General features: G+C 43.6%; 1 protein-coding gene across 1 annotated transcript in view; it reads right to left on the bottom strand.

The window, feature by feature from the left end:
• The window catches only part of LOC101345078 (tensin-3), a 256456-nt gene that overhangs the window by 1253 nt on the left and 231184 nt on the right, over window positions 1-24019 (bottom strand). Inside the window, exon 18 of the mRNA XM_023724450.1 lies at window positions 958-1130. Within this exon, the coding sequence (XP_023580218.1) occupies window positions 958-1130 (173 nt within the window). The remainder of the gene's footprint in view (window positions 1-957; window positions 1131-24019) is intronic.

The raw sequence follows: 24019 nt of genomic DNA, 5'->3' as shown, positions 1-24019 counted from the left end.
ATGCATAAATAGTTTATACATCTTTTTAGTAAGATTTTATATAGCTAATAAGTGAAGTTTACAGAGAGCTTGTAACAGTAAGGGAAAATGAGCATTCTAGCATGAAGTTAAAAAGCAGGATAAAGTAAATTTTAACTATGGTATGTTCACAGATATGTAAACATATGTACTCAATTAAAAACACAGGCATAGAAAAAGGACTGGAAGGAAATATTCCAAAACATTAACATTGTTTGTGTGTGTGTGTGTGTGTGTGTGTGTGTGTGTGTGTGTTAAAACTATGAGTGACTTTCTTTTCTCATCTATTCTGTGAGTTCCAAATTGTTCAACCTGAGAATAAATAAAACCTATATTAAAAATCATTTTGGAGTACCCTAACTGGTCTTATTTAAATCCTATGAAAAGCTTCAACTACCCAGAAGAGGACACCCTTCCTCTGTTGATCTTACCCCAGAGTAACAAACACACTCTGACATGCACTTTTCCTGCATCCCTCCCTGGGCCCCATGAAGGTCTTGGAGGAAGGACTCAGGATCCAGTGTGATGACCTCAAAGGAAGTCTCTGTTTGCCCATGTTCTTCTGTCCATTCACTGAGCTCCAACCAAGGCCGGGCCTTTGCTTGCATTATCTCCAACATCATAACCATCTACATGATTTGTATTAGCATCACCGTTCTACAGATAAGAACAGAGGCTCATGTGACCTGAGTGAGTTGGCCTCCATGCCACAGCCATTTTTGGGGTTAGCCGCAAATCTTCTAATCACACTATGTGTTTTTCAAAGAACAAATGTATGTGTGAGATGGGGAGGGGAGGCAGGACAGGAAAGAGGGTGATGATGGGGGTATGTTAAGCTCCCAGACCCAGCATTATCCCGTTCAGCCTGAGGTCTAGGAGATGAACGTGATTAGGATCCGGGAAGTGGCTAAGTCAGATTCTCAGGGCCCTGGTATCTACCTCTTTGGTGTCCGCTGAATTGAGGAATGACGCCATACTTGGATCTTGGTCCACAGTGGTGGTCTTTCCCCAGTTGCATTTGGAGAACGATGGCTGCCCGCCAGCATCGTTATCGTACTGCCCAAGGCTCAGCTTCCGCAGTCTTCCACCCAGGGGGTCATCCCCTATGGGGCCTGTCAGGGGAGAGGACACACTGGCTTCAGCTGACTGTGAAAACTCACAATTAAAACCCAATGTTGAAACTTCTAGAAGACCCTTCATATATCATTACTGGCTGACTTGGGTTACCAGAAGACAGAGGGGCTGGTGCACACAAACGTGCACCTCCCACAGGGACAGCAGCGCGGAGTGGGAGGTGACAGCGCAGCAGCCCCTGAACATAACTCCTGTCGCCAGGCTTGGCCTTCCAGAGTGGCTTCTGGGGAACGGAATTGTATCTCCCAGCCCTGAGAAAGGGCGTGTGGGAGCGTGAGCACATTGCCACTGGGCACTAGGGAGCGTCTCTACGTTCCCAGCTCTGGTTGTGAGCCCCTGTGCTCTGAGGCCTAAACCGGAGCACCTCCATGACCACATATTTCACAGCAGCTCCATGCAGAGCACAGCGACACTCTTTCAGGATTGTTAGATTCACAGCAATGAGAAATCCTAGGGGGAAACACACCTTCATCTAAGCGCCAACCATAAATACTCAACTATCCCAATACCTTGTTTCTGAGGGGGTTGGAAATGGGGAGCAGGGCTGGGATCTGTACTTTTTAACCCCTTCCAGGAGATTCTCCAAGCTCCACGCCACCATGTGTTACAAGACCCGGGTGTGGATTTCTGGCAGCCCATACCTCCATTCCACAAAGGAGTAAGCCACAGTGTGCACCAGTGAGAACATCTTCTCAGAGCCATGAAGCAGGGAACAGAGCTAGCTACGATCCAAACCCAGGTCTCTGAGGCTCAAGTTCCCTCCTAAATCATCCCATCTCCACCAGCTCCCAGCTGCACACCCAGGGGGCTGGGATGGGGGTGGAAGTGAGAGAGGAGAGCAGCAGCACTGGTTGGCATCCCAAAAATGGGCTTCACAGTCCCATGCCCAGCACTCAACAGTGACATGACAGCCTTAAGCCTCTGTCTCCTTCATTGTAAAATAAGTGTAATACCTGCTCTTCTCTGTCCAGACCCTGGGCTGGGGATTAAATGAAATCATGCATCTGAAAGTCCTACTAACAATGATGCTCACCCTCCCTCCACTACAGGGTGAGCACTGGCGGGCAGAGAGGGGCCCCCCATTCCATCCGAGTGACTGTCACAGACCTGCCACTCATGTATGTGCAGCCATCAATGAGGAAGTTTGGACAGGGGCGTTGTTATGGATTATATGGTGTCTCCCAAAACGACACGTTCATGTCCTAACCCCTGGTATGGGTAAATGTGACCTGGTTTGGAAATAGGCAAATGCAATCAGTTAGTTTAACATGAGGTCATACTGGAGTCGGGTAGGCCCTAATCCAATGTGACCAGGGTCGTTATAAAACAGAAGAGATAGAGGCAGACATACACAGAGCGGGGACGGCCATGTGAAGATGAGGAGAGGACAGACTGATGCTGCTGCAAGCCAAGGAATGCCGGCGGCCACCAGAGGCTGGAAGAGATAAGCAAAGATTCTTCCTCGGGAGCTATCAGAGAGAGCACGTCCCTGCTGACACGCTCAATTCTGACTTCTAGCCTCCAGAACTGTGAGAGAATAAATTTCTGTTGTTGGAAACCACTCAGTTTGTGGTACTTTGTCATGGCAGTCCTAGGAGACTGATGCAGGTATAGGACGGCGTGAGGCCACAAAGAAGACTGGGGTCCCCCGTGACCTGGGACAGAAGTCACGGGCACTGATGTGTCAGCTTAGAGGTCAAGGTGCCACAATCAAAGCAGAGAGTTTCAGGAAGACAAACAGTAAAAGGAAGCTCCTGGAGGCGTTAGTGATGGAAAGGAGGAGGGTGTGACCTTGGGCAAACTATTGTGGACCTGATTCCTGATCTAAAAAATGGAATCCTGCCATCTGCGTGACACGTGGGCTGAAGGGAGGATGAGACAGGTTCAGGGGCATGTCAGCACGAGAAGTAATTTCACCCTAAAGAAATCCATCTGTAATTGTGAACTGGAGAGCTTATCTGCCCTTTAAATGACATCAACAGTCCATTTCAGCCTGGAAATTCAGAGGTTGTGAGGCTTCTCAGCCTCCTCGAAGATATGATTTGGGAACAGGCAAGTATATTCCTCTTACCCACCTGACAAGCTAATAAATGGTGATTTATCTCGAATAACACAGTGATGTCAGAACAAAGGGCTATGCTGCATGAATTTGGCTGGCAGTGCAGTTTCTAGAACGGTCTGAGTGCAGAACAGCCTGGAGAAAATCCCTCCTGTCCTAAAATTGTCTGACCTGGATGGTCAAACAAGGAAAATCAATCAGAGATTTCATTTACAGTATCTACTGGAACCCAGAACTTGAACCTGGTTAATGCTGCCTCTGACCCCAGGCTCCCCAGCCAGAGGTGGGGGCTTTCAGAGTTTAGTACAGGAGTCAGCTGGGGTCAGGCCAGGCTCACACCAGATTGCCGTGGTGAATTCTGCCTCTCTGCTCACGAGAGATGTGCCCCGACCACTGTCTTGTGTACGAAACGAGGACAATGCATCACAGGGTTGTGTGGGGATTAAATGAGGTAACAGAGCAAATGTTACTGCTCTACATGTAGTGAGTCTGCAGCAAATATTAATGTTAAAAACTGACCAAAAACCCAAAATGAATATTTATGTAGCAATTAAAATTCTCATTTTATGAGACTTGAAATGGGCAAATATGCTAAAATATTAAGTCAAAAAAGCAGCATACAAAAATATGTATGTGGCATGGTTTATTTTGACTTAAAAAATAAGGAAACGAACTGAAATGTGAGTACAGATTCTCTCTCTTGTTCTTTTAGGCACTATAAATATTTTTCTGAGTGTCTACATTTTCTGAAGTTTTCTCTAATAACATGTTGTTGTTGTTAGGTACCGTCGAGTAGGTTCTGATTCATAGTGACCCTATGTACAACAGAACAAAACACTGCCCGGTCCTGCAACATCCTCACAATCGTTGTTATGCTCAAGCCCACTGTTGCAACCACTGTGTCAATCCATGTCATTGAAAGTCTTCCTCTTTTTTACTGACCCTGTACTTTACCAAGCACGATGTCCTTCTCTAGGGTATGATTCCTCCTGATACATGTCCAAAGTATGTGAGGTGAAGTCTCACCATCCTTGATTCTGAGGAGCATTCTGGCTGGACTTCTCCCAAGACAGATTGGTTTGTTCTTTTGGCAGTCCACGGTATATTCAATACTCTTCACCAACACCATAACTCAAAGGCGTCAATTCTTTTTCAGTCTTCCTTAGTTATCGTCCAGCTTTTGCATGCATATGAGGCAACTGAAATCACCACGGCTTGGGTCAGGTGCACCTTGTCTTCAAGGTGACGTCTTTGCTTTTCAACACTTTAAAGAAGTCTTTTGCAGTAGATTTGCCCAATGCAGTGCATTCTTTGATTTCTGGACTGCTGCTTCCATGGGTGTTGATCGTGAATCCAAGCAAAATGAAATCCTTGACAACTGCAGTCTTTTCTCCATTTATCATGATGTTGCTTATTGGTCTAGTTGTGAGGATTTTTGTTTTCTTTATGTTGAGGTGTAATCCACACTGAAGGCTGTGGTCTTTGATCTTCATTAGTAAGTGCTTCAAGTTCTCTTCACTTACAGCATGCAAGGTTGTGTCACCTGCATATCGCAGGTTGTTAATGAGTCTCCCTCCAATCCTGATGCCTCGTTCTTCATATAGTCCAGCTTCTCAGAATATCTGCTCAGCATACAGATTGAATAGGTACGGTGAAAGGATACAACCTCGACACACACCTTTTCTGACTTTAAACCACGCAGTATCCCCTTGTTCTATTCAAACGACTGTCTCTTGGTCTATGTACAGGTTCCTCAGGAGCATAATTAACTGTTCTGGAATTCCCATTCTTTGCCATGTTATACATAATTTGTTATGATCCACACAGTTGAATGCTTTTGCAGAGTCAATAAAATGCAGGTAAACATCTTTCTGGTATTCTTTGCCTTCAGTCAGGAACCATCTGACATCAGCAATGATATCCCTGGTTCCACGTCCTCTTCTGAATCGGGCTTGAATTTGGGGCAGCTCCCTGTCAATGTACTGCTGTAACCACTTTTGAATGATCTGCAGCAAAATTTTACTTACATGTGACATTAACGATATTGTTCAATCATTTCCAATTTGATTGGCTCACCTTTCTCTGGAATAGGCATACATATGGATCTCTTCCAGTTGGTTGGCCAGGTAGCTGTCTTCCAAATTTCTTGGCCTAGATGAGTGACCACTTCCAGTGCTGCATCCGTTTGCTGAAACATCTCAGTTGGCATTCTGTCAATTCCTGGAGCCTTGTTTTTCGATAATGTCTTCAGTGCAGCTTGGACTTCTTCCTTCAGTACCATCGGTTCCTGATCATATGCTACCTCCTGAAATGGTTGAACACCGACCAATTCTTTTGGTACAGTGACTCTGTGTATTCCTTCCATCTTCTTTTGATGCTTCCTGCATTGTGTAATATTTTGCCCATAGAATCCTTCAAATTTGCAACTTGAGGCTTGAGTTTTTTCTTCAGTTCTTCAGCTTGAGAAATGCCACTCTAATAACACGTAAACCAAAAAAACCAAACCCGTTACCATCGAGTTGATTCCGACACATAGCGACCCGATAGGACAGAGTAGAACTGCCCCGTGGGGTTTCCAAGGAGTGGCTGGTGGATTCGAACTGCTGTCCTTTCGGTTAGCAGCCTGGGCTAACATGCATGACTTCTAAAGTTAGCAACATACAGATTCCCTTCGAGAAGAATACAATTACTTTATATTTTTTAATACCCTGTACTGCCTATAACCGAATTTCCCCAAAACCTTCATCTAATTTCATACCAGTTTTAGTTACATGTTTACATCCACAAACTCATAGGCATGGTCAATAAACTTTTCATTCTCTCCGATAAATCTACCATGTCTGATAGCCATATCTTCTAATCAGGTATATAGAAAATAGTATCTGAGGTCGTTTTCAGTATCAGAAAGCTAAAAGGAGATATATAAGATACATTAATTTCTAGAGGGTGGGTTTTATGTCCCTGAGAGATTGATTTAAAGGCTTATTTTTTTAATACTCATTTAATTTTTAGACAAGACTAATAGTGCCAAGGAAGGAGTTACTGACTCTATTTTTTAGGCAGAGAAATTTGAAAATTAGGTCCCATGACGTGCCCAAGGGCATAAGCAAGTAAAGTGATAAAACAGAATCCAAACTCAGTTTCCCTGGTGCTAAGTCCAGGATCCAAACCCTCCACCAGAGCTGCTTCCATGTGACCATAGCACTTACTGCAGAGATCCGGGTAGCAGCCAAGCCATGCTACCACCTCTAACTTGTATTAGCTGAGAAAGGTCTGAGGAGGCCTGGGAACAGGCCCTGTTCTGCTCTCCCATTGCAGCTTTTAAAGGGATTTCACTTTTCCCTTCTTTTTTCAATAATGACAACCTAGCATTAGCCCTGGTGGCACAGTGGTTAAGAGCTACAGCAAGCTCAGCTGCTAAACAAAAGGTCAGCAGTTCAAATCCACCAACAGCTCCTTGGAAACCCTATGGGGCAGTTCTAATCTATCCTACAGGGTTGCTATGAGTTGGAATCGACTTGAAGGCAGCAGGTAATGGCAACGGGTAGCATTCCAATGAGCGCCCTCTCGAGGCTGAGGGTTAGACTTCCTCCTCGCTAGCTCTCTGCCTCTCTTTCACACACACAATTTCTCTGTACTGCAGCATAACCCCGCAGCTGTGCAAGCTGCTGGTCATGCTCATACTTACCATAGCCAAGGTGTGAGAGTTCACTTTTTGTAAACCCACTGACCTGTTTCTCCAGGACCTCACTTCTGTGTAAAAGGAAGCCCTCACTACCCTTTGGGAGACGCCTAACAGAAAGCCCTGGCACTCTGCTTTCCTAGGAATAATTTTCCATCCTGCCTTTCTTCCAGGTTGAGGAGGAACCATAGCTGCTTTATTTAATGAGAGTTTCTTTGTGGCTTATTTCCCAGGGGCTGGGGGTGGGGGGCAGGCAGGGGAGGCCAAAGGCACCCACCCCCTCTTCTCGCTGACAGCTCCTCCACCTGCCCTGGAAGCTGCCTGGCCTGCCTGGTGCGGGAGCTTGCTGACAGCCCCAACCCCTTGTGGTGCTCTGCACCATTCTCCCTGCCCCCACCAAGGGCTGTAGCCTGGCCCAACTTCAGGGAACCCGAGGTCAGTCCCCACCAAGTGCTCAGGGCTGCAGGGAGCCCTGGGCTGGGTCTCAGGGTACACAGGCCCTGCTGCCTCACAGAACTGCTGTCAGGGCCCACCTACAGGTGAAACCAGGGCAGGGGATCAGACCCTCCTACAGGCAGAAACGCCTCATGCTTGCCTCTCTTGTGACTTCAGTGCCCAGGTATTTGGTACCAACGCACTATGTGTTTGTTCGACCTAAGGTCAAGGGTCATCTTCACACCAAAGCAGCTCTAAGGACTTGGAGTGTCATTATTTCAGAGGGCTAGGCATCAGAGCATTTCTGCTTCAGTCCTGCTGTCCAGGGGCCTGCGAGAAGCTGTGGTTGCTACAGGGACGCTGCCCTCGGTACTCCGTGTGCTGTCCGCTGGGATCTATGTTTACCTCTCGGGAAGTTCTGTGTAAACTGCAAGCACCTTATCTGTGTGCATCCCTGGCAGAGGGGCCTGAAGTTTCCTTTCTGAGGACAAACACTGAGCAGCTGCCTCTTCCTACCAGGTGGCACTGGGATCAGTCTTAACCAAAAACCAAACCCACTGCTGTCGATTCCAACTCACAGCGACCCTACAGGACAGAGTAGAACTGCCCCATAGGGTTTCCAAGGCTGTAAATCGTCATGGAAACAGACTGCCACATCTTTCTCTGGCACAGCTGCTGGTCGCTGGGTTCAAACTACCTACCTTTTGGTTAGCAGCTGAGTGCTTAACCACTGCAGCACCAGGGCTCGTTGGGATCAGCCTTACCTGGCTCAAACAGCACTAGAGGGCCCTGAGCCTGACCCATCTGAGGATTCAATGCCTGTTTGTTAGCTCGATGAGTTTTAAAGGGGTGAGGAAGTGAGGGAGTGAATGCTTGAATCCTGGGCCACCCCAAAAGATACCAGGGCCCATTAGTAAAACAAACATAGTCACTACCCAAACCCTGTCTCTCCAAAGCCACTTATTAACAGGTTTACTTTTTTAGTACTATTTTTTTTCTGACTGATTACAAAGTCATTGTAGGAAATTTGGAAAATAAAAAAAATAGAGGAAAATAAAGCTCACCTCAGATGGCAGTAGCAAACCACATGCCCTGTATTTCAATGCATACACATGTATAGTTTTTAAATTCTATATATTTTAAGTATCTATATTTTCAAATTGCTTTTTTCACACTTAGTCCTAAACCATGATCATTTCCAACAGGTTTAATATAAAGGCTTGTGTTCATAAATCACTTTTTAACCAGTCCACTTTGCCGTCGAGTCAACTCTGACTCATGACAAGCCCATGTGTGTCAGAGTAGAATTGTTCTCCCCAGCATTTTCAATGGCTGATTTTTTCAGAAGTAGATCTCCAGGCCTTTCTTCCAAGGTGCCTCTAGGTAGATTCGAACCTCCAGCATTTCAGTTAGCAGCTGAGCGCACTAACCATTTCTATCACTAAGGACTCCAAATTACATCTTATACACTTACTATAGAATCCTGAGCACTTGAATTAAAAATAAGCCCCATCTCTTCTTTTCAACCCGGTCTTGATCCTGCCACAGTCTCTCGAATCTCTACGTCCATTAGCCCTCTCCCAAGCCGTCCTGTGCTACCACGGGCTACCTCATGCTGCCACACCACGTGACCCACGCTACTCTTAGCAAGATGGCGCCATTTCGGCCAGCATTAGCCCCTGGTGTCTTTGTCTGTTCCCTGTGACTGTCCCCTCTCACCCATGTGCAGGGAGGCGTCAGGCGCAGAAGGCACATCAGATTAGCATTTCCTTACACGTGTCAAAGAGAAACCTGAAGACCACCCAGAATTGAGTCATAGCTACAGCTAAGAATAAACTGGCAGTTAATCAGACCGGACAATTGAATCATGAAATGATTAATGAGTGGAATAACGAAATATTTAGAAAATCTATTTTTCCGGACAGCATTAAAACATCCATTCCATAAAACTGGTCATAACTATACTTATTTTTACTTTTCAGTTAAGAAATCAAATCCAGGAAAAGGAAAAAATAAAAGAGCAAGGCAAGTGAGCACTTTGCCCAAGCGGTGTTTGCGCTGGGCTGCTCGTTGCTATATAAACAGTGTGGCTGTAACTGTGCACCGAGGGTGTGTGGCCTGATAATGTGACAAAGAGATCTGTATCGGCTTTGCCCGGCACTGTAGGTGCTCCACGGACAACCCCCCTTCAACCCTTGCTCCTCTAAAGGTGCCGATTTCACTTCTTAGAAAAGGAAAGGAAAAAGGGAAGATAAAAAAAAAAAAATCAAGGCTGGGCTCCTAGGGGATTTCGGGACAGGTGTTTTGGGCAAAGGGCGAGCGCCTCCTGCCCACAGTTCACTCCACCCTCGGCTGGGGGGTGCGATGGAACTCTGAGACCTACCCTCCTCAGCTATTAAAAAGAAATCAGAGCCCCATCCACCCATCGCAGTTACAATGGAAATCTGAACTCAGTGCAGAGAACATGGGCAACATTGAATCCAGCAACTCCAGAAACAAGCCCTGCCTAGGGTTTCCTACAGATGCTTTCTGACACTTGCCCACAGAATGGGGTCTCTGGGAGGAGAGGGAGAGCAGGGTTCTCCTTGTCCTCTGAGTAATGTTCTTTTTTCCACTGTGTTGTGACATGACCTGGAATCGCTGCAGCACACCAAAGGGATAGGCGCAGCACAGGTCCTCGGTCAGTGACCTAAACAAAAAAAAAAACAAAAAAAGAACAACGAAACTCCGTTGCCATTGAGTCGATTCCAACTCATACCAACCCTATAGGACAGAGTAGAACTGCCTCATAGGGTTTCCGAGGAGTGGCTGGTGGATTCAAACTGCTGCTTTTGGTTAGAAGCTGAGCTCTTAACCACTGCGCCACCAGTGCCCCATGTGCAGGGCATTTAGATACCTCACACAGGCTTCCTGTGCTCTTAACACTTGCCTTGATTAAGGCAGGACCTCGGATCCGGGATTATAGACGCAAATCTGTAAATGGGACATATGTCCCAAGGCTTCTCCTCACTACCACTCCCAAACCAGTTGCCACAGAGTCGGTTCTGACAAATGGTGACGCATGCGTGTCACAGTAGAACTGCGCTCCATAGGGTTTTCAATGGCTGATTTTTCGGAAGGAGATCACCAGGCCCTTCTTCAGAGGCGCCTCTGGGTGGACACGAACCTCCAGCCTTTCGGTTAAAAGCCCAGTAGGTTAACCGTTTCCACCACCCAGCAACTCTACATAAACTGACAGTGTGCAATAAAACACCTGATCAGTAACTCAGAAAGTATTTGCATTTTCTTTGAAAGAGACTATCGGTGGTTCAGATTTACCTTGCTCAGACCAGGTTTGCCCTTTGGTGACTGTGATCACTGGGACTGCATGGTCGGCCCCAGACGCTCTGAGACAACTAGATAGTGGGTAAGAGGGAAGCAAAGGAAGGCCTGTTAACTGTCTTGAGTGCAGGTACTGTACAGGCTCCTGAAACATTTTCATGTCATCCAATTCTCTCATTTGCTACTGCAGTTAACTACCATTCTCAGTTATCATTAATAACTACCATTTTAAAGATGAAGAACCTGGGAACCAGCAAGGTAAGTTCACAGGACCCACTGTGCCATGCTGAAGTAAAAGTCACCGCCCATGGCCGAAACCAACACATCAGATCACCTGCCCCCGGAGAGCTGGCCAACAACTTCTCTCACTGTCCTCTACCTTCCAAAGCTGTGGTTCTCCACTTTGGCCATTTCAGAATCATCTGGTAGAACTTGGTGAACATACAAAGGTCAGGCCCTCTGCAACTTTAAGGTGCAATGAAACTGCTCTCCAGGTGGCTGGGATACTCAGCCATGCTGGAACCACAAATCTAAAATGGTGGTTCTCAAGCCTGCCTGGGTGTTAGAAGAATCCTGACACTCAGACCTCATCCCTTCCTCTGAAATCCAAACTGCTGGGGTGAAACTCAGTCAGGAGTATTTTTAAAACTCCCCAGTGTTTCCACTATGCAACCAAGCTTGAGACTCACAGCAGCTTACCCCTGGATTCACACTGGAATTATGCAGAGTTTTAAAAAAATTCTGATGCCCAGGCCACAATCCAGACCAATTAAACCAGTCCCTGGAGGTGGAAAGCAGCACCTGTATTTTAAAGTTCCCAGGTGGGTTCCAATGCTCAGGCTGCAAACTCCACATGTAAAAAATAGACAGAAATTAATGACATCCTAGGGCATTATCTATTTAAAACATGACCTTCATTTTCTAACTGGACCACGAGAAGGTAAATCACCCTTGAACTACTGGTTTATCTTTGAGCTATGATACAAGAATTGAAGAGCTGGGTCACATAGGCATGCACAGTGGGTTCTGGTAACTCCCTTGCATTCCTGGAGCAAAACAAAACAATCACCAAAGACTGCTTCATAGGCGGTTTGAGGCCTCCTGATTTCAGCTCATTAAAATAAACACATGTATTTTCTTTAAAGAAAGAGTGTAAAACGAGGATGGATGGCATGATAATGAAACACTCAAACACCCCTCTTAGCTTAAATGTTCCCAGAAATGATTTTGAAGGAGCTTTCGTTTTGTTTTTCCCAAAACTGAAATAGGGATTAATTTACTAGTCCGTTTCATCTGCAAAGTATATTCTTTATTTATTTATTTTTTTTATTGTGCTTTAAGTGAAAGTTTACAGTTCAAGTTAGTTTCTCACACAAAAATTTATACACACATTGTCATGTGACATTAGTTCCTCTCCCTATAATGTGACAGCACACTCCTCCTTTCCATCCCGATTTGCTGGGTCCATTCAACCAGCTCCTGTCGCATTTTGCCTTCTCATCTCGCCTCCAGAGAGGAGCTGCCCCTTTAGTCTCAAGTATCTACTTGAGCTAAGAAGCACTCTCTTCATGAGTATCATTTTATGTCTTATAGTCCAGTCTATTCTTTGTTTGAAGAGTTGGCTTCTGGAATGGTTTCAGTTCTGGGTTAACAGAGAGTCTGGGAGCCATATCTTTTGGGGTTCCTCCAGTCTCAGTCAGACCATTAAGTCTGGTCTTTTTACTAGAAGTTGAGTTCTTCACCCCACATTTCACCTGCTCCTACAGGGACTCTCTGTCAGGGTGGTCATTGGTGGTAGCCAGGCACCATCTAGTTCTTCTGGTCTCAGGCTGTTGGAGACTCTCGTTTATGTGGCCCTTTCTGTCTCTTGGGCTAATACTTTCCTTGTGTCTTTGGTGTTCTTCATTCTCCTTTGCTGCAGATGGTTGGGACGAACCGATGCATCTTAGATGGCCACTCACTAGCTTTTAAGACCGCAAACACCGCTCACCAAAATGGGATGCAAAACACTTTCTTAATAAACTTTGTTATGCCAATTGACCCAGATGCCCCCTGAAACCATAGTCTCCAGATCCCTGTGCCTGCTACTCTGTCCCTTGAAGCGTTTAGTTGTATTCAAGAAACTTTTTGGCTTTTGGTTTAGACCAGTGGTGCTGACTTCCCCTGTATTGTGTGTTGTCCTTCCCTTCACCTAAGATAATTCTTGTCTACTATCTAGTTAGTGAGTATCCTTCTCCCTCCCTCCCCACCCTCATAACAATCAAAGAATGTTTTCTTCTGTGTTGAAACTTTTCTTGGGTTCTTATAATAGTGGTATCATACAATATTTGTCCTTTTGTGTCTAACTAAGTTCACTCAGCATAATGCCAACCAGATTCATCCATGTTATGAGATGTTTCACAGATTCATTGTTGTTCTTTATTGTTGCGTAGTATTCCACTGTGTGGATATGCCATAATTTGTTTATCCATTCATCTGTTGATGGGCACCTAGGTTGTTTCCATCTTTCTGCTATTGTGAACAGTGCTGCAGTGAACATGGGTGTGCACGTATCTATTCGTGTGACGACTCTTCTAGGATATATTCCAAGGAGTGGGATTGCTGGATTGTATGGTATTTCTATTTCTAGCTTTTTATGGAATTGCCAAATCAATTTCCAAAGTGGCTGTACCATTTTACGTTCCACCAGCAGTGTATAAGTGTTACAATCTCTCGACAACCTCTCCAGAATTTATTATTTTGTGTTTTTTGGATTAATGCTAGCCTTGTTGGGGTGAAATAATATCTCATTGTAGTTTCGATTTGCATTTCTCTAATGGCTAATGATCGTGAGCATTTCCTTACATATCTGGTAGCCACCCGAATATCTTCTTTGGTGAAGTGCCTGTTCAAACCCCTTGCCCATTTTTTTACTGGGTTATTTGTCTTTTTGTTGTTGAGGTTTTGCAGTATCTTGTAGATTTTAGAGATTAGACGCAGATCAGACTTCTTGTAGCCAAATTTTTTTTCCCAGTCCGTAGGTTGTCTTTTTACTCTTTTGGTGAAGTCTTTTGATGAGCATAAGCGTTTGATTTTTAGGAGCTCTCAGTTATCTACTTTCTCTTCTGGTGCTTGAGCATTGTTAGTTATGTTTTGTATTCTGTTTATGCCATGTATTAGGGCTCCTAGCATTGTCCCTATTTTTTCTTCTATGATCTTTCAACATTTTCAATTTTATATTTTGGTCTTTGATTCATTTTGAGTTAGTTTTTGTGCATGGTGTGAGGTATGGGTCCTGTTCCATTTTTTTGCAGATGGATATCCAGTTATGTCAACATCATTTGTTAAAGAGACTGTCTTTTCCTCAGTTTGGGCCTTTGTCAAACATCAGCTGCTCATAGGTGGATGAATTTATGTCTGGATTCTCAGTTCTGTTCCACTGGTCTATGTATCTGTTGTTGTACCAGTACCAGGCTGTTTTGACTATCATGGGTAGTATAATAGGTTCTAAAATCAGGTACTGTGAGGTCTCCCACTTTGTTCTTCTTCTTAAGTAATGCTTTACTTATCTGGGACTTCTTCCCTTTCCATATGAAGTTGGTGATTTGTTTTTCCATCTCATTAAATATGCCATTGCAATTTGGATTGGGATGGCACTGTATCTGTAGATCACTTTGGGTAGAATAGACATTTTCACAATGTTTAGTCTTCCTATCCATGAGCAAGGTCTGTTTTTCCACTTATGTAGGTCTCTTTTGGTTTCTTGCAGTACTATCTTGTAGTTTTCACTGAATAGGTCTTTTACGTCTCTGGTTAGATTTATTCCTAAGTATTTTATCTTCTTGGGGGCTACTGTAAATGGTATCGATTTGGTGATTTCTTCCTTGAAGTTCTCTTTGTTGGTGTAGAGGAATCCAACTGATTTTTCAATGTTTATCTTATATCCTGATACATGCTGAAATCTTTTAATTAGTTCCAGTAGTTTTCTTGTGGATTCTTTGGGGTTTTCTGTATATAAGATCACTGTATCTGCAAATAGAGATACTTTTACTTCCTCCTTACCAATTTCGATGCCCTTTACTTCTTTTTCTAGCCTAATTGCTCTGGCTAGGACTTCTCGCACATGTTGAATAACAGTGGTGATAAAGGGCATCCTTGTCTGGTTCCCGTTCTCAAGAGGAATGCTTTCAGACTCTCTCCATTTCAGATGATGTTGGCTGTTGGCTATGTATAAATGCCCTTTATTATGTTGAGGAATTTATCTTCTATTCCTATGTTGCTGTGAGTTTTATCATGAATGGGTGTTGGACTTTTTCAAATGCCTTTTCTGCCTCAATTGATAAGATCATGTGGTTCTTGTCTGTTGTTCTGTTGATGTAATGGATTACATTGATTGTTTTTCTAATGTTGAACCATCCCTGCATACCTGATATAAATCCCTCTTGATCATGGTGAATTATTTTTTTGATATGTTGTTGAATTCTATTGGCTAGAATTTTGGGAGGATTTTTGCATCTATGTTCATGGGGCATTTTGGTCTCTAATTTTCTTTGTTGTGGTGTCTTTACTTGGTTTTGGTATCAGGGTTATGCTGGCCTCATAGAATGAGTTTGGGAGTATTCTATCCTTTTCTATGCTCTGAAATTCCTTTAGTAGGAGTGGTGTTAACTCCTCTCTGAAAGTTTGGTAGAATTCTCCAGTGAAACCATCAGGGCCAGGGCTTTTTTTTGTTGGGAGTTTTTAAATTACCTTTTCAATCTCTTCTTTTGTTATAGATTTATTTAGTTGTTCTACCTCTGTTTGTGTTAGCTTAGGTAGGTAGTGTTTTTCTAGAAATATGTCCATTTTCTCAAGGTTTTCCAATTTGTTACAGTATAATTTTTCATAGTATTCTGTTATGATTCTTTTAATTTCAGTTGGATCTGTTGTGATATCACCCATCTCATTTCTTATTCGAGTTATTTGCCTCCTTCCTCTCCTGTTTTTCTTTTGTCAGTTTGGCCAATGGTTGATCGATTTCGTTGATCTTTTCAAAGAACCAGCTTTTGGTCTTGTTAACTCTTTCAATTGTTCTTTTTTTTTCTACTTCATTTACTTCTGCTCTTTTAGTATTTGCTTTCTTTTAGTGCCCAAGGGCTTCTTTTGCTGCTGTCTTTCTATTTGTTCAAGTTGTAGGGTTAGTGTTTTGATTTTCACCCTTTCTTCTTTTTGGATGTGTGCATTTATTACTATAAACTGACCTCTGAGCACTGCTTTTGCTGTGTCCCAAAGGTTCTGGTAGGATGTGTTTTCATTCTCATTTGATTCTGTGAATTTTGTTATTTCATCCTTGATTTCTTCTACAGCTCAGTAGTTTTTGAGCAAGGTGTTATTCAGTTTCCATGTGTTTGATTTTTTTTTCCCTTGATTTTTCTGTTATTGATTTCTATTTTTATGGGTTTATGGTCAGAAAAGATGCTTTGTAATATTTTGATGATTTGGATTCTGTTAAGGCTTGCTTTATGGCCTAATATGTGGTATATTCTGGAGAATGTTCCATGTGCATTGGAAAAAAAAGTATACTTGGCTTCTGTTGGGTGGAATGTTCTGTATACGTCTACGAGATCAAGTTGGTTGACTGTGGCATTTAGATCCTCCATGTCTTTATAGAACTTCTTTCTGGATGTTCTCTCCTTCACTGAAAGTTGTGTGTTGAAGTCTCCTACTATTACTGTGGAGCTGGCTATCTCTCTTTTCAATACTGTTAGAGTTTATGTATTTTGGAGCCCTGTCGTTGAGCACGTAAGTATTTATTATGGTTATGTCCTCCTGGTGTATTGACCCATTAATCATTATATAGTGTCCTTCTGTATCCTTTGTGGTGGATTTTACTTTGAAGTCTATTTTGTCAGAGAGTAATATCAACAGTACTGCTGTTTTTTGAGTGTTGTTTGCTTGATATGTTTTTTTCCATTCTTTGAGTTTTAGTTTGTTTGTGTCTTTTGTCTAAGGTGTGTCTCTCACAGGCAGCATATAGACCGATCGTGTTTTTTTATCCATTCTGCCACTCTCTGTCTCTTTATTGGTGCATTTCCTCCATTTACATTCAGGGTAATTATTGGTAGGTATGAGTTTATCATTTTCATGTCTTTTTTTTTTTGGTGTGTTGTTGATAGTTTTTTGTTCCACTTAATTTTTTGAGCTGACTTATTTTTCTTTACGTATCTTCTGTTCATCTTTTTCATTGTTGTTGATTTTGTATTTGCTGAGTCTTTATGTTTTTCTTTTTTTATATTGATGTGTAGGATTGTTAGTTTCCTTTGTGGTTACCTTAATATTTACCCCTTTTTTTCTAAGTTTAAACCAATCTTTTATTTCTTTATATTGCCTTGACTTCCTCTCCATATGAAGTACATTTTTTTAGTCACTCTTTTTTGTTTTAATTTTGTCATCTTTTACGTATTGACATCTGTTTCCCTATTTTCATTGTTTTCGATTAAATTTATTTTTGTGACTTCCCTATCTGGGTTGAAATCTGGTTGCTCTGTCGTGTGTTCTAGTCTCGGGTTGTTATCTGATGTTTCTGATTTTCTAACCGGAGGACTCTCTTTAGTATTTCTTGCAGTTGTGGTTTGGTTTTTGCAAATTCCTTAAACTTCTGTTTACCTGGAAATGCCCTAATTTCACCATCATATTTGAGAGACAGTTTTGATGGATATATAATTCTTGGCTGGCAATGTTTTTCCTTCAAGGCTTTACATATGCCACCCCATTGCCTTCTTGCCTGCATGGTTTCTGCTAAGTAGTCCAAGCTTAGTCTTATTGACTCTCCTTTGTAGATGACTTTTTGTTTATCCCTAACCACTCTTAAAATTCTCTGTTTATCTTTGGTTTTGGCAAGCTTGATTATAACATGTCTTGGTGACTTTCTTTTGGGATCTACCTTGTGTGGGGTTCGATAAGCATCTTGGACAGATATCTTCTCATCTTTCACGGTATCAGGGAAGTTTCCTGCCAACAAATCTTCAGCACTTTTCTCTGTATTTTCTGTTATCCCCTCCCATTCTGGTACTCAAATCACTTGCAGGTTATTCCTCTTGATAGATTCCTACATAATTCTTAGGGTTTCTTCATTTTTTTAAATTCTTTTATCTGATTTTTCCTCAAATAAGTTGGTGTCAAGTGCTTTATCTTCAATCTCACTAATTCTGACTTCCATTGCCTCTATTCTGCTCCTACGACTTTCTATTGAGTTGTCTAATTCTGAAATTTTATTGTTAATCTTCCGGATTTCTGTTTGCTGTCTCTCTGTGGATTCTTGCAGCCTGTTAAATTTGTCATTCTACTCTTCTATAATCTTCTTAAGTTCCTCTATTGCTTTGTTTGTGTGTTCCTTGGCTTGTTCTGCGTTTTGTATGATCTCCTTCCTGATCTCTTGAAGAATTCTGTATATTAATCTTTTGTATTCTACCTCCAGTAATTCCAAGAAGTTCCCTTCTTCCAGAAGAGTTCTTGATTCTTTGTTTTGGGAGCTTGCTGAAGCCATCACGGTCTGCCTCTTTATGTGATTTGATATTGACTGTTGTCTCCGAGCCATCAATAAGTTCTTATAATTTTTTTTTATGTTTGTTTGGTGTGTCCTAGCTTCTTGTTTTGTTTTGTTTTGACATGCCCAAATAGGCTGGTCATGTGAGCTAGTTTGATTATGGGCACCTCTGAAGCTGTAACGTCCTTTCACCAGGTGGTTAGATCTGTTACTAGGTATGTGAGCCCAGGAGTTCATTTACTTTCCTTGTATGGATTCAGCTCAGGTGTCCAAGCAGTCGGTCACCAAGTGTGTGGTGCAGGCTGTCACCTACAGTCCTAGACGGGCAGGGATGACTGGAGTAGGCACAGGTATCTGGCTGCAGTAGAGGGTCACGTGCTGAGCAAGGCAGGGAGCTAACAGTTGCCCCTGGGAGTCTGGGAGGAAAGCATGTCCCTGTTTCCTAGAGTGCATAGGTGGGTGGGTTTTGTAGCCAGACTATAGGCACCCAGTGCTGTTGGCTGTAAGGAATGGGAGGCACCATTTATTCTTGGACCCCTATCACAGGTGGCTAGGTGGCATGGGTGGAGCCACCAGTCCTCTGGCCCCTGATGTGGGTAGGTAAGGACCCTGCTTAATGGGCACAGCAGTGTCAAATGTCACAAACTTGCCACTCCACCATATAGCTGATACAGGTGAAGTTAGGCTTCAGGTATATACCCTGTTAATGAGGGCCTATGCTGTTGAAATGGACTCACACAGGTCTATTCAAGGGTGAAAGGGATTCAAAGTCCATGGATCCCTTATGCCTGTGCCTCGGGAGCTGTGCCTGCCCTGAGTTCCTGGTTTAGGGGAGCTGGCAGATTATTTTTTCCTGTTTGTTAATTTATTCCCTCTCTTAAGGCCAGGAGAATGGCTCAGGGTGAGTGTTGGGTCCTACTTCTGGCCCAAGAAGGCGTGGGAATTGCTGATGCCTGGACCTGGTGCAGAGCAGGGAGGGAGCAGGTAAATGGGAGAAAGGTTCTTCCCAAATGAGGTGTTTTTTGATCCGCGTGGTAGGTTAGACGCATGTATGCCACTGAACGTGTCCTGAACGCCACTGCTTGCCCCACTGCGTATGCCAGCCGATACAGCCTACGGGGTGCCCGTTCCCACCATGTCAGGTCTGGAAATTCCTTGCTGCTTCCTGAACCATCTGTCCCTCCCCCTGCCACTCAGTCCAATTCCTCAACTTTGCCTTTTATGTTCAGGGCTCCTAGATTGTCATATGTAATCGATTATACTTGTTTTTTTGGGTGTGTGTTGTAAGAGGGACCACCAGACGCTCTGACTACGCCACCATCTAGGCCCCGCCTCCTGTAGAGTATATTCTTGAAGAGATAGGTGACATGCAGTTCTCCACAACATAATTTCTTAGAACATTACTACCCCAAGTGGTAACTGACACACTCAAGAACCCAGAAACAACCACCTCCACCCAGACAGGGGTGTTCTCCTTCCGAGGCTCCCTCTCTTTTGAAGCCATAGGTCCCAGAGTCTTAGTAAAAACCTAGATGGGTGAACAGCCTCCAGCAAAATGACCACAAGAGGCAGTGTAAGAGAATCCTATTATTTTTACTGCAAATTGAAAATTCTTTCCACTGGGAAACACTGTTTGGGTGGCAGCATTTCCTCTAAAAAGGCATATTCAAAAGGGAAATGATACGTCTGAAAAACTAGGAAACATGCTCTTCCCATATTAGAAATTTTATCATACTCCTTAAATTAGATAAACTGTCATTGAAAGACCAGATGTAAAAAGCTACACAGAAATGAAAGGGCAAGATCATCATTCCCCTCACGTGTTACTCCTACCATCAAGAGGATCATCAACAGAATATTAGTACCTGGTCTTCCATTTGTTCTTGCTTATTTTAATTATTTCCTTTTTGTTTATTACATCTTATTTTTCAGATCATTTGATCTTCCTGTCCTTCTCTTCAAACAACAGTTCACCACAATGTGCCTCACAATGGTCATTCGTGCTGGCAACCATCGGACTGCGTGGTGGGGCGGTGCTTCCCACTCTGAAGTTAGGAGGGACCACAGGCTAGCAAGGCCAATGGACTGTGAAAGAAAATGCCTCTTGTATCACTTCTGGGCAGAAGGCGAGGGTACTAGTAAGATTCTCCAGCCCTCTCCCTGCTTGGACAGCCATGGAAGCACAGAGAAGGAGCTTCCTTAGACCTGTCCCTGTATAGGTATAGGACGAGCCAGGACACATGGTCAAAAGTAAAATTGTGCTGTTTTAACTCCCTAAGTCTATGGAGAAGTTTGTCATAAACTCTTCTGTCCTGACAGGTAGAGAATTGTACCACCATCTAAGCTTGGGTTAGATAAAGTATCAATGCTCCCTGAGCCAAAGAGGCTGTCTTCCCAGGACATTTGTCTGTTGGGAGATCACGCCTATACAGACCAACTTGCTTCCATTTCACCTAAGGCCACAGATTCCAGAGACACTGGTAGCTGTCCAATCCTATACACATCAGAGGACGGGGCTTCCAAAGCTGAGTTTAAAAAATCTCAGAGGCTGGTTCCTCATCAAGTTAAACACAGGAATACCATATCCTAAACCCATTGCTATCAAGCAGATTCTGACTCATAGCGACCCTACAGGACAGAGTAGAACTGCCCCACAGGGTTTCCAAGGAGCAGCTGGTGGATTCGAACTGCCAACCTTTTGGTTAGCTGCCAAGCTCTTACCCAGCAATTCCACTCATAGGTATATTCTCAAGATAATTGAAACTAAGTGATCAAATAAAAACATGTACACAAACACTCATAGCAGCACTATTCATAACAGCCAAAAGGTGGAAATAACACAAATGTCCATCAACAGATGAATGGATAAACAAAATTTGGTATATCCATATAATGGACTACTATTTAGGCATAAAGAGAAGTGTTGTTCTGATACATGCTACCACATGGATGAAATTATTATTAAAATACTATGCTGAGTGAAAGAAGCCAGACACATGAGGCCAAATATTGCATGATCCATTTATATGAAATGTCCAGAACAGGCAAATCCAGAGAGACGGGAAGTAGATTAGTGGTTGCCAGGGGATGGAGGAGGGGGAGGTTGGGAGTGACTGCTAACGGGTATAGGGTTTCCCTTTGGGGTGATAAAAAAGTTCTGGAAAAAGATAGTGGTGATGGTTGCACAACTCTGTGAATGTACTAAATACCACTGAATTGTATATGTTAAAATAATTAAAAGGGTAAATTTTATGTCAGGTGTATTTTACCAACAACAACAAAAAAAAAATCTAATGGCCTGGTACTCCTTTTCTACAGTGGGCCTGTCCCAAAGGTTTTTAACTTGAAATACACATTGTTTTACTATAAGTCACTTTCCTTTTATTTATCCTTTAACATTTGTGCTAAGGTATTACATGGTTTTTTGTTTTAAAAATATGTTTAACCCACTGCTGTCAAGTTGATTCCAACTCACAGTGACACCATGTGTTACAAACAGAACTGTACCATAGGGTTTTCTTAGCTATAAGCTGCTTAAGGAAGTTTATATTAGCTATGACCTTCATTTCAGGATAGCAAAGATAGCATTAGAAAATATTTGTTAGAAAAGAAGAACTCTGAGCCTGACAGGGTTGAGAACCACTGTTGCAGGCACATCCCATAATGGCAGCCCAGATCAAGGTGGACGTGCCTGAGGTCAAGGTTGCACCCCGGCACCTGGTGCAGAAAGTACCTCAGGGACGTACACAGAGGGCCCATCAAAGGGGGCAGAGCAGGCACTGGAACCTGGCTGGTTTGAGGAGGGATAGTTATTGGAGCAAACAAAACTGATTCATGAATTCTCAAATTTCCAATTTGGTTTTATGTAATGTTATTGTTAGATGTTGTCTCATCGATTTTTGACTCATAATGACCCCACGTGACAGAGCAGAACTGCCCCATAGGGTTTTCTAGGCTGTAATCTTTACGGAAGCAGATCACCAGGTCTTTCTACCACAGAGCCACTGGGGAGATTCAAACCATCAACCTTTTGGTGAGTAGCCGAGCACTTAACCATTGTGCCACCAGGGCTCCTTTATGTTATGTAATAAAAGAAAATAATGGTAGCAGTTTTCCCAGTGAGGACCATGTAGTTCTCATTCTAAAATGCTTTCCAAATGCAAATGCACAGAGTACTGGTCAGCAGGGAGCTGAGTCAGTCCTCGATGTGCACTTATACATGCCTATCTGTCAACAGTCACAGTCCTAGAGCACTGGTGTTTGAGGGGCCTGAGGGGGGCTGTGGCCAGTCCTGATACCTGGACAGGGCTCTTTTGTTAAGACACTCATGGTGCCCCAGTTCACCTCCAGTGCCTGAAGCTCACTGACAGAGAGATGTGACAGAGAGATTCTACTGTGATGGCTAACAGAGGGCAGATTCTCTCATAGAATTATTATTAGTTCCCTTAACTGTTCTTCACATGACAATGCTCCCAGATATCCTTTCTCCTGGTTCCCTATGGTGCACAGCGAATCCCTGGGTGGCACAAATAGTTAAGCACTCAGCTACTAACCAAAAGGTTGGCAGTTTGAATCTACCCAGAGGTGCCTCAAAAGAAAGATCTGGCTATCTGCCACTGAAAACTCATGCATGGGGTTGCCATGAGTCCAAGTTGACGTGAGAGGAACTAGTTTGGTTTTGGTTTATGGTGCATAGGTCTGGGAATGAGGACCCAGTTCCTTACTTGCAGGAGTCACTGCTAAGTGGCAGAGATCCAAAACCAAGGGGAAAATGATAGTCCTATGTTGTAGGGCTGAGGTGGGGGGAAACACTGGGCATATGGAAAAGGACCCTGCCCAGCTTCTGGGAGGGCAGGGTGGTCAGGGGAGGCCTCTCAAAGAAACAGTGACCCCTGAGGTGACCTATGACAATCCAGAGGGCCCCTGAGAGGCACAGACCCATTGGCATGAGAGATGCCATTAATTAATTCTGAGTCCTCCATGGGCTTACTGAATGAGTCATGTCACGTGGATGAATACTCAATCACCAGTCTAACCCCATGACTATGCATCTCAAGAGCTAGTATGTTCTTCAATTTGAGGAAAACTGGACTGCATTAAAGACAGTTTGAAATCACTGGGCTATGGGCCAGGTTTCCAAACACAACGTACAATGTTTTCATCATGAAACTTTGCAATGGGATCTACGGTCCAGTGTGGCAACATTCAATCTCTTTCCCTGTGGGGACTGGTGGGGACTGGCCTGACCAGGCAGCTGTAGGAGGAATAAGGAGTTTAAGTAGAAGGTGAGAGAGCAAGTAGAGGTGTGTGAAGGCGGAGTTAGAGGAACAGAGTTCAGGGTCTAGAAGCAGAGAAAGCAGCCAGCAATTGCAACCCCGGCCTGTAAACTCCTCATGAAAAGTGTAATCATGACCCCACTACCCCAGATGGAAGAAGGGAGGGAGGCAGAGGAGAGACAGAGTCAGACAGACAGACATACAGGAGTACATTCTTTGAGAATTCCCAAGGGATGCCAAAATACACATACAAAACAGATCAATTAAGCAACGATCCATGTTTGATTTAGTGAAGGTGAAGACAGTAAACAATACTGGGGAAGCTAGCACAACTTGTACAAGGAAAGGTCATGGAAGCTCCATAGACATATCCAAACTCCCTGAGGGACCGAAGTGCCAGCAGAGGGTTGTGGAGACCATGGTCTCGGGGAACATCTAGCTCAACTGGCATAACACAGTTTATAAAGACAATGTTCTACATTCTACCTTGGCGAGTAGCGTCTGGGGTCTTAAAAGCCTGTGAGCAGCCATCTAAGATACTCCACTGGTCTCACCCCTTCGGGAGTAAGGGAGAATGAAGAGAACAGGAT

This window comes from Trichechus manatus, unplaced genomic scaffold (assembly GCF_000243295.1).
Source record: "Trichechus manatus latirostris isolate Lorelei unplaced genomic scaffold, TriManLat1.0 scaffold00247, whole genome shotgun sequence".
Classification (NCBI taxonomy): domain Eukaryota; kingdom Metazoa; phylum Chordata; class Mammalia; order Sirenia; family Trichechidae; genus Trichechus; species Trichechus manatus.
The sequence above is the reverse complement of the archived record's forward strand: the minus strand, read 5'-3'. Positions and strand labels throughout refer to the sequence as shown.